Here is a 10,472-nt window from a genome sequence, read left to right on the forward strand (position 1 = left end):
AGAGAGAGAGAGAGACATCAGTGATGAGAGAGAATCATGGATCGGCTGCTGCCTGCACGCCCCACACTGGGGATGGAGCCTGCAACCCGGGCATGTGCCCTGACCGGGAATCAAACCGTGACCTCCTGGTTCCTAGGTCAACACTCAACCACTGAGCCTCGTCGGGCAGGTGGAGCTTTTCTCTGTGAAGGGCAGTTGCCGGGGGGATTCTGCCAGGTGGAATGAGGGTTGGCTGAGGGGTGTTCACGAAGGTCTTCTTTGGGTGTCTGGGTCGTTGGGAGGACACTGTGATAAACCTAGAGGTGGCTGGGACGCAGTGTGTCCCCATCCCTCTGGGCCAGGGGATCACAGTTCCCAGCATGGTCCTGGGCAAGGGCAGGGATCCGAGGGGTTCCTGTTGGCACAGACCAGGCCTCTGCAGGCCACGCTCCCTGAAGTGCAGGTGGGTGGCCGGCACACAGGGGCTCAGTTTACCCGCCTACTGACTTCACCCACCATCTGCTCTCGGTGTTCTGTGAAAACAAACAGGCGCCTGTAGATAATGGGAGGATTGACTCTAGGTACCTCCGAGCAGTCACCGTGATAGTGCCACTCATTGTGGGCACAGGGGGTGCAGGGGCACAGGGGTGTAGGGGGTGCAGGGTGGGGATCGACGTAGGCAAGCCCAGCAGTGCTGGCGACCTCGGAGGGACCACATAGTACCTGCTCCCCCATCGGCCTGTGGACAGTGGCTCACACCGCGGGGACCTGGTGGTGATGATAGCGGTAGCCGTGGTCACAGGCGTGGCTGTGTATTAAGTGTATTAAGAACCATCGCTCCTGACTGCCCCGTGGGCGCGTGATCTCAGGTGCAGACAGGCTGAGTCACAGGCTCCAGACCTGACAGCTGAGCGTGGCCGGGCCGCAGCCCCAGCGGGTCTGTTTGCTCCCGGAGCTCATGTCCTTCACAGCGACGGCCTGTCACCTCCCCCGGTGACCAAGTTAGCCAAGTCACCGCCAGGGTGTACCCGGCAACGGCTGCATTTTGCTGCACCTAAGCTCTGGCTCCAACCATCTTCAGTAATAAACATTCACAAACACCACACGTTCACTCGGGGCGGGTGAGAGCACTGCTGGTCGCTCAGCGCCAGCTGCAGTCAGTGGTGGAAACCCAACATGCGGCAGCCGCCTTTGCCATAGGCCCGGCTCCCCTCCTGCACCGAGTGGCCCCCTCGTGGCAGAGGCTGGCTTCCAGATGCTGTCACCCCATCTCTGCTGGGGCCTGTGGCATGCGCACTGTGTGGCACGCTGCTGTTTTCTCCTTTAACCTGCTCTCCCTGCCTGGCTTTGGTGACAGTCTCTGCTTTGTCCCCAAAGCCAAGTTTAGGGTCTCAGGCCACAGGTGTGCTGTACGTGTCCAAGCCCAGTGTGGGGTGACTGCTGAGGAAGGTTGCACTCCTGGGGAAGGGCTGTGTCCCTGGGGGAGGCCTGCTCCAGGCCGGAGCCTGCCAGGCCCCCTGGCCGCAGAGGAGTTAGATGGGGCCCTCCGCCCGCATTTTTCTGACAGTCCAGGGCAGCAGCTCCGCGTCCAGCCATCACCAAGATCCAGGGGAACGTGGCCGGTGCAGCCTTAGTTTAACGCGCAGTCCCTGCCAGGCCCCGTCAGCGGGTCTGTGTGGAGCTGGGAGTAATGGGCCGTGTCATGCTCTGAGCTGGGCAGTGACTTATGTGGGTGTCACCCCCTAGCTTTTTATGGAACTTATTAATAAATCAGTAATTCCATCTGCAGGGAAGTTGTTGTGTTTATAAATATTTAATTTACCTCCAGGTGCCCACATTTTCTCCATCTTTGCCTCAACTCTGCTGACATGGCTCAGCTCAATGGATTAAGTTATCGGTGTGGGAATGATCTCTCTCTCTCTCTCTCCTTCTCTCTCTCTCCCACTTTCTCTCTCTTCTTCTCTCTCCCCCCTCCCTCTCTCTCTGTCTCCCTCTCTCTCCCTCTCCATCTCCCTCCCTCTCACTCCTTCTCCATCTCCCTCCACCCCCCCATCTCCCTGGAATGTGAATTCACCGTGTCTGTGAGATCTCTGTGTGATGGGCTTGGGTTGGGATCGAGCTGGGAGAGCCAGCGTCTCTGTGACACTGTGAAAGGCCAGTCCGGCTTCGGAAGAAGACAGACGGAACTTTCCGAGGGCGACCTCGCGAGTGGAGACCTGCTGTGGGCATGCGTTTCCCCCTTTTCAAGTCGATGACATTGAGAATCGGCAGTGGTGTCTGACGTTCCCACCCACAGAGAAATAGCTTAGTCCCTGCCACCCATTCATCTTTGAAAGCCAGTGCTTAGCCGACTGCTGTGCGGCAGGGTGAATGGAAAGGGCTTTAAACAAATAAAATGGACGCAGCCCACGTGGCGGTTTCCCTGGGGTGTGGGTCCAGCCCCGCAGAGGAGGCAGCCGCCGGGCACCGGGCACAGCGGAACGTCATCTCTCAGCACCCAGTGGCTAACCGTAGTTATTATCTCTCTGTTCTTCTGTTTCAGGAAATCGCAGCTTATTTAATCACGTTTGAGAAGCACGAAGAATGGCTCACCACATCCCCTAAGACAAGGTAATGCCCGGATCTCGCCGCTTTTCCGATACGCACAGTAAATGGGTTGATTTTCATGGGTTGCCTGATCGGGCCGGCCGGTCAGGTCCCGGGCGAGTGGAAGTGCCACGTTGTGTGTGATGGCTCGTGGCACCGAGGGCGTGCTGATTGGCCCGAGACCGTGGGCGCGAGGGCAGGGTGGTCCCACAGCGGCCAGCAGGCGGAGTGGTGCTCTCTCCCTGGCGCTCACCGCGCCCCCTGCCTGCCGGGCGCCCTGCGAGCCTCGGCCCGTGGGAACCTCAGGGGCGTTTATTTTGGGAGCCTGCCCACCTGCCACCCGTGTTGTCTAGAGACTCACTTTTTAAAAGGGAACCCCTGAACGGCCCACGTCCATCCCAGTGAGGCTTACAAATGGAAATTGGGTTATTCCTGGTGGTCAGGAGGCCTCCCAGGCCAGAAGCAGTGGCTACGCTTGCGGTTTATGACTCGGTAAATGTCCTTGAACCTGCAACTGCCACAGACACCGACCTTTTCCCACTGCCCGCGGCGGGAGGAGAGGGCTTGGCTGGCGCGGATATGGGGACCTGCGCTCTGCCCGGCAGAGGGTGGGTGTGTGACAGCGGCCATTCAGGCTTATTTGACAGGCAGCCTCCTCCCTCCTCCCCAGCTCTTGTGGCCCCGCCCCCATTGCCACGGCTTTCCGGTGGGCCGTGCCGGGCAGGTGTTTGTCGGTGTGGAGAGCGGGCTTATGTGAGCGCCGGGCTGAGGGCTGGATGCAGGATGTGGGATGCTCCATCCGTCTCACTTTGGGCAGAAGCACAAGATCTTCCCGGTGTGGGAAGTGGGACCAGGGTGTGTCTGCTGCCCCCGTGGTCAACGGCCCAACCCACTCTTCCTTCCTGAGCCCTGGAGAGAGGCTCTGGCGTGCTCGTTCCTTCTAGAAGGCACTTGCAAGGGTCCCTTCCTCAGGCACGGGCTTCAGTGGTCAGCGTCCTTCAGGTGGCAGCGGAGTCGCAGAGGCCGAGGGTGTTGAGGAGAGGCTGGTGCCCTGCGTCTCTGGGCGGGCAGAGGCGGCTCTGCGTCTCGCAGCTCTCCCTGAATTCCGCTGCGTGTGTCCTCACCCCCCAGCCTCCTGGGCTAGGGTTTCCTTTGCTAGAGAATCAAGTGGTTTGTAGCAGTCAGCTTTTGCCGTGATGATGCTGTGTAAGAAGCAGCCTCGCACTTAGGGACTCGCAGACTTTGATGTCCTGCACACAGGTCTGTGTTGGCTGTGGCTTTGGGGTGTGGCTGGGAGCACTCGCCGTGTCCTTTCGCTCACTGTCTGGGACGTGTGGTTCTCCCGGGGGTGGCTGCAGCCTAAAGCCCCGGCCAGTCCATGCCTGAAACCCTGCTGCTGTGGCGTCTGTCACGCCTGCTCCATTGCCAGGGCAGTTCCCTTGGCCAAGCCCCAGAGAAGACTGTGGGGTGGGGGCGGGGTGAGGAGTGAATGGAGACACAGTTGACTATTTGGGGAGCATAGTGTTTCTCAAACTGTGGAGATCCTGGCACGTTCATCCCTCTCCTCTTCTGGGGGCATTTCCTTCCAGGGCGTGATTCCCAAACTTGAGCGGCATGGGAGTCAGCGGGATGCTTGTTAAAATGCCCATGTTAACACCCCAGAGTTCACTCAGTAGGTCTGGCTGGGCCCGAGCACCTGACATTTCTAACAGGTTCCAGGATGTGGCCTACCTGGGACCCCACTTTGAGAACCCTGTTTCCTCGGGGAGAAAGAGGTCTGATTTCTGCCTCTGCCCGTCCCCGACGCCCAGCAGCGGGGTTCACCCTGAGCAGCCCCAGCCTCTCTGCGCCCTTTGCTCCTCTGCACCCTCCTCTCCTCTGCGCCCCTCGCTCCTCGGGGAGACTCTCCTGGATCCAAGGGGAGGGAGGAGCTCTGTTTAGGCAGCAAGTGGGGTCCGGGCGGCCAGCTGACTGCAGGTGTGCAGAGGCGGGCCTGGGCCTGCTGCGGCCACCGTTCGATGGCAGAGCAGTCGACCAATTCAAGGCGGGGCCTGGCGGGGCGGGGGGGCGGTTCTGCCTTGTGTTTCAACCTTAGAATTTGGGTTCCGACTGAGAAGTGAGTGCCCCTCGGGGTCATGCCTGACTCACTTGGCTTTTTGGAATCTAGTTGGAGCCAAAGGGCTTCGTATCTCGGGGCACAAGGGGCAGCGTGGCTGAGGGAAAGGGGTGGGGTCAGGTCCTGACAAATCCGATCTGAGCCCCCCCCCCCCCCCCCCCCCCCCGTATACTTTATTTTTATTGGTTTTAGAGGAAGAGAGCCATGGGGCGAGAGCGGGATGGGGGAGGGGGCGGGGGGGAGAGAGAGAGAGAGAGAGAGAGAGAGAGAGAAGACATAGATTATTTGTTGTTCCACTTATTCCTGCATTCATTGGTTGATTCTTCTATGTGCCCTGACCAGGGATTGAACCCAAAACCCAGGCGCATCGGGATGACACTCTAACCACCTGAGCTGCCGGCCAGGGCCACTTCAGTCCCTTTTAAAGCCCCCCTTTTCTTGCTCACGGACGGAACAGAGCTGACGCCGAGCCTGTCCTCATGGGGCCGCGATGAGGACTGAGCGCTGTAACGTGTGTGACCTTGCTTTGCACGCCGTGAGGTCGGGCGATGCAGGGATAGCGCAGTGCCTCCTGCCATTGAGGGGCGGTCCCAGGGCTGGAGGCCGTGGCCTCGGGAAGCAGCTGCCAGGGTCCCCGCGGATGGACGGACGGACGGAGGGACATGGGCAGGACCGAGATGGAGGGCGGAGAGCATTTCCTGTTAGTGCCAGGCTCCCCGCTCTGGGAGGAGGAGAAGTTGCTGCGGTTGTTCAAGGACCTTCCTCAATTAGTTGTTGAGTTGAGTTCGGGTCCCCCTCCCGTCTCCGCTGCTGAAATTAATCGGTGCGGTTAACTGCTGAGCTCATGCCCACCGGCCTCCTGGTATTAGGGAATTAATGGCACCAGTGCTCGGCTGAACGAGGAGGCAATGCAACTCCTGGCGGCCGCCGCCGCTCATTCCATTTTGGAAAATTAATAAAAATGAATTGCACCGCTGACATTTATAGAGTTTCCTAATAAAGTGATACATTGTTTGTGTGGCGGAATCCCTATTAAATTAATTGTCGTAATCAGTGCATATAGATGCTGGTGTAGGGGCTGGGGGGGACCAGTCCCCGTCTCCGTGGCCTTGCGTGGATTCTGCCCTAATTACAGAGGCGCCCGGGAGCCGGCACCTGTTTAATAAGGAAGTGCTCCCGGAGGTGGCCGGGGCGGGGCTGCGGGCACAGAGGCTTCCGGAGGGCCGAGCATCGAATGTTCCATCAGCTCATGTGGTAGCATGAGCAGCGGGGACCTTTGGAAGTGGCCATGTGAGATCCGGGATGCCCTTCCGTGGCACTCGCTGTGTGCTCAGCGCTGTGTAACACCATTTGCAGACCCGGGGAGCGCCCCGCGCCCCATCCCACGGGTGAAGTTCGCATCTTGGAGTTGAGAGCTTCCTCCCTCTGTTAGAATGTTCTCCCAGCTCCTCCTTCCCACCTGATTCGGGGGTCACTTCCTGAGAGGTCATCCCTGAACACAGTCTAATATCACACCCTCCCCCAGCCAGACTCCGTCTCACCTCCTTCTATGTTTCCCGAGAGCCTCACCACCATCGGACACTGTCTTTCCCCGCTTCTCTGGTAATTCGTTCCGTCATTTCTGACCTCTCTTCCCCAGAGCGAGCAGGCCAAGAGGAGGGGGATTGCGGTCTGGCTTGGGCGTGGCGTGTCCCCCTCACCACCTTGGGGCTGGGCACGTGGAGGGCGCCCGCGCACATGCCACCCCAGGCTGTACACGTGGAAGGAGGAGGCCTGCTTCACCTTTCATTTTGTCCTGCACGTCTCCCCCAGGACCGGCTGCTGGGCCCAGCACTGTGCTCTGTTGTTATTTTCCTGCTCAATAGTTATTTTTTATTATTAGATTCTAAGAGAAATTCTTTTTTTTAGAATTTTTATTGAATTTATTGGGGTGACATTGGTTAATACAATTATATAGGTTTCAGGGGCACAATCCTGTAACACATCACCTGTACATTGTATTGTGTGTTCACCACCCCAGGTCAAATCTCCTTCCATCACCTCCTCCCTCCTCTCCTACCTCCCCCACCCCTTTCCCTCTGGTCATCACCATCCTGTTGTGTGTCCATGAGTTTGGCTGTTTCTGTTTTGTTGTGGTTTTTGCTTAATCCCTTCACCTTCTTCATCCAGCCCCAACCTCCCCTCCACCCCCCAAAAGCTTTCAGATTGTTCTCTGTATCTATGACTCTGTTTCTATTTTGTTTGTTAGTTTATTTTGTTCATTAGATTTCACATATGCGTGAGATCATGTGATACTTGTCTTTCTCTGACTGGCTTATTTCACTTAGCATGATACTCTCCAGGCCCCTCCATGCTGTCGCAAAAGGTAAGACTCCCTTCTTTGATTTACGGCTGAGTAGTATTTCACTGTGTAAATGCCCCACAGCGTTTTCATCCCCGGCGCCATGCTTCGAAGTCCTTTCCACAGCTCTGTGGGCAGTGAGTCACGGAGAGGGTGCAGGGCCTGTCGGGCTGCCCAGCGAGCGTCGGAACTGGAGTTGAAGCAGGATAAGGCCGCAGTCTTGGCTTTTATGCCACCCTGCGCTGTGCAAGGGATGTGGGGACCGGGGGTGCTCCCTGGTCCTCTCCACCTCCAGCTCCAGGACTTCTGAGCCCCTGGGACCAGGCACCAGGCAGGGCCTCTGTCGGTGCGCAAGGCTCAGATGCCTGGCCAGGTGTGCTCCTGTGTTGTGTCCTGAACTGGATTCGGCCCCCAAGTCGCAAGCAGAATGGGAGGAACGCACTGTCCCCCTATATTTCAGAGAGGAAGGGAGAGGGAGGGAGGGAGAAAGAGAGAGAGAGAGAGACAGAGAGACAGAGAGACACGTAGACATCAGTGAGAGAGAACCATTGATTGGCTGCCTCCTGCACATCCCACACTGGGGATCAAGCCTGCAACATGAGCATGTGCCCTGACCGGGAATTGAACCGAGACCTCCTGGTTCTTAGGTCGACCCTCAGCCACTGAGCCCCGCCGGCCGGGCAGCAACCCCAGTGATGTACTTCTCTCCCCTGGGAAACGTGCGGTCTTCCCCGGAGGCCGGGGCGCGCAGGCTTCGGATGGGACAGAAGGCGCTTCCTTCCCAGGAATCCTGTGTCACGGTGGAAGGAGGCTAGAAAATGCTGTTACGTATCTAATAAATTAATTAGATTTCTATGGTAGCACCTTAGCACGGAAGCACTGAAGGTCTGGTGATAGGATTTCCCCAACTGAACACTGAGTGCTTCTTGGTCAGAAGCAGTGACACAGCCGAGCAGAGGGCGGGCCTGGGAGGAAGGAGGAGAGAGGGGAGACCTGAGCCTCCAGCTGACCCAGCTGCTGCTTGGCTCTCTCTGTGCCAGTCGGGCAGAGCTTGGGGGTTGGGCACACTCATGGGGGTGCTATGGGGGCCCCGCATTTGGAGGGCAGCCTCATCCCCGTCGTTTCAGGGCCTTTTCTCCAGAGACAAAAGGAAGATACACTGGGCCCGCGGTCACCTCAGCGGTTGTGCTGAACTGGGGACCTGCCATCGAGTTAACACAGCGCCGAGCCACGGTCCCCCCTCAGCACCTGCTGAATGTGCTGAGCTAATCCCTGACGCGTCCCCACGGCCACATCAACCGAAGGGCAAATGCCGCGAGAGGGGTCTGCGGGGGTCTGCTGATGCAGGATGCGGGGAGCCCGCCTGCCCAGACCCCCATGCCAGGGCCTCCGCCTCAGGGGTGCCGTAGTTCCCGGACGAGGCGGGGAATTAGCTGTGACCTGGATCCTGGCAACGCGTCTGGCGTCTCGACGGTGGTGGGGAAATCCCTGGCCTCCTTACAAAGTGGGTCTGTCCCAGATTCCAGGTCATTATGGGAACCACAGGCTGCAGGCGGCAAAGCAGCAGGAGCCAGGGGCTGCCCGAGTCCCCCCGAGTCTCCCCTGTGCACAGAGGCGCGAGGCGGGGGCACTGGCTGCCCCGTGCAGCCGGGACCTGGGGGGGGCGTTGTCACGCACATAGTCCGGTGTCCTCAGCCGTCCTTGGCCGCCGGCGGAGAGGACACTGCCAGCTGGGCCGGCTGTCATCCGCCATCCTGGGCCTCCTGTGGGAGGGCGCCGAGAGAGGGGATGGGCGTGGTGTCTCCTCCCTCCCTGGGGGAGACAGCTGCCAGCTGCCAGCTCCTGCCTCTACTTTCTCTTATTGTTTTAATTTACAGTGAACACATACATGACATCGTTAGATAAGTCGCGTGGTCCCTCAGGCTTGTAGGAAAGAGCAGCCCTCCGCCCATCTCCCAGGCATGGCCGCTCAGTCCTGCCCCCTGCCTCCGTTTCTCGGTGTTACCCGGCTCTTCCCCGATGTGTCCATGCTAGACGTTACCGTGTGACTCTCGCTCACTGAGGACAGCCCTCCCGCTCTGCCCTTCTGTCGGTTTCCTTGTGAGGGAGGGGCTTGTTCACGGGCGTGGCCAGCGTGTGGCTGGGCGATGCTGACCTTTGGCCTCTCTGGCTCGTTCCCAGAGGAGGGTCAGTGAACCAGTGAACAGCTGCCTGCTGGTTGGGGAACCAGGCAGGGGAGGGGCTTGGCGTTCCGCAGGAATGATGGCATTCTCCTGGGGGCACTGGTGTCCCCGCCTCTCCTCCGTGGTGTCCGGGTCGGGGTCTTTTGGGCTGTCTTTCCCCAGAGGACAGACATGTCTCCAGTGGAGACAGGGCCGGTGGGTGCCTGGCTGCTGGGTCCGTGTAGACCCGGGGCGGGTCCGATGTTTCCTCGCAGATCTGCAGCCCCTTCCTGCCCCCACCCGCCCTCACCTCTGCTTCTCTGGCCCCTGAGCCTTGCTGGGTTCTGCAGGTGGATTGGCTAGTTCCTGGGTCCCCTCTGTGGCAGGTGGGCTTTGACGCTGTGTCTGCTTTCTTTCCATCTCTCCAGGATGTGTCACCTGCAACCCCTGCTCATCCCTGTCCCCTTCGCTCTGTCCTTGTGGGTTTATATCTGTTTCATCCCTTTACTGTCACCGGTCGGAGGCACGATGCTCAGCCCTCATGTCACTGTCTTCCTCCTGGCCTCCCGCTTCCTCATCCCCTCTCCCTTCTCACGCTCACTCTCCGTCTCACTTGCCATTTCACTCCCTTGCTTTTTTCTGTTTCTTCCTGGCTCCTGAGCGTTCTCAACCACGGGTGAGAAAAACACTGATGACCAGGTGGGTGGTGCTGGAGACAGAGGGAATGATGGGAGAGATGGACACCGGTGACCAGGTGGGTGGTGCTGGAGACAGAGGGAATGATGGGAGAGATGGACACCGATGACCAGGTGGGTGGTGCTGGAGGCAGAGGAGTGATGGGAGAGATGTTTCTCATGAAATAACTGCTAAACTTTGAGTTCTTTTGTGGCTGTGGCACAGAGGGGGAGAAAAAAATCACTCCCTGTACTTTCTGAGTAAGGGTTGTTCTTGTAGAGAATTCCACCCTCACCCCGTCTCCCCTTGGCTCACGGCTGGAATTACCCACGGATCCTCCATCTCTCTGGTGCTTCATCTCCGCGCCCGGTGCCGGAGGGCCTGCAAGGATACGTACGAGTTGTGCAGTTTATTAATTTTGCATTAAGTAATTAATAGTAAAGTTAATTGATGGATTATTCAATTTTCAGGTAAAATGGGATGATAAATATTCATCACTTATTTTATTAAGGGAATTTCCATTTGCTATGTCATTAAATCTAGATTAACGAAGGCTGATTTTAAATGAAGATTGAAAACAATTGTGCTTTGGAATTAATTACTAAGCTAAGGT

At 58.1% G+C, this 10,472-nt stretch overlaps 1 protein-coding gene across 1 annotated transcript in view; it reads left to right on the forward strand.

Moving 5' to 3' along the window:
• The window catches only part of CAMTA1 (calmodulin binding transcription activator 1), a 694,930-nt gene that overhangs the window by 250,295 nt on the left and 434,163 nt on the right, over nt 1-10,472 (forward strand). Inside the window, exon 4 of the mRNA XM_014546182.1 lies at nt 2,522-2,589. Within this exon, the coding sequence (XP_014401668.1) occupies nt 2,522-2,589 (68 nt within the window). The remainder of the gene's footprint in view (nt 1-2,521; nt 2,590-10,472) is intronic.

This window comes from Myotis brandtii, unplaced genomic scaffold, assembly GCF_000412655.1.
Source record: "Myotis brandtii unplaced genomic scaffold, ASM41265v1 scaffold434, whole genome shotgun sequence".
Classification (NCBI taxonomy): domain Eukaryota; kingdom Metazoa; phylum Chordata; class Mammalia; order Chiroptera; family Vespertilionidae; genus Myotis; species Myotis brandtii.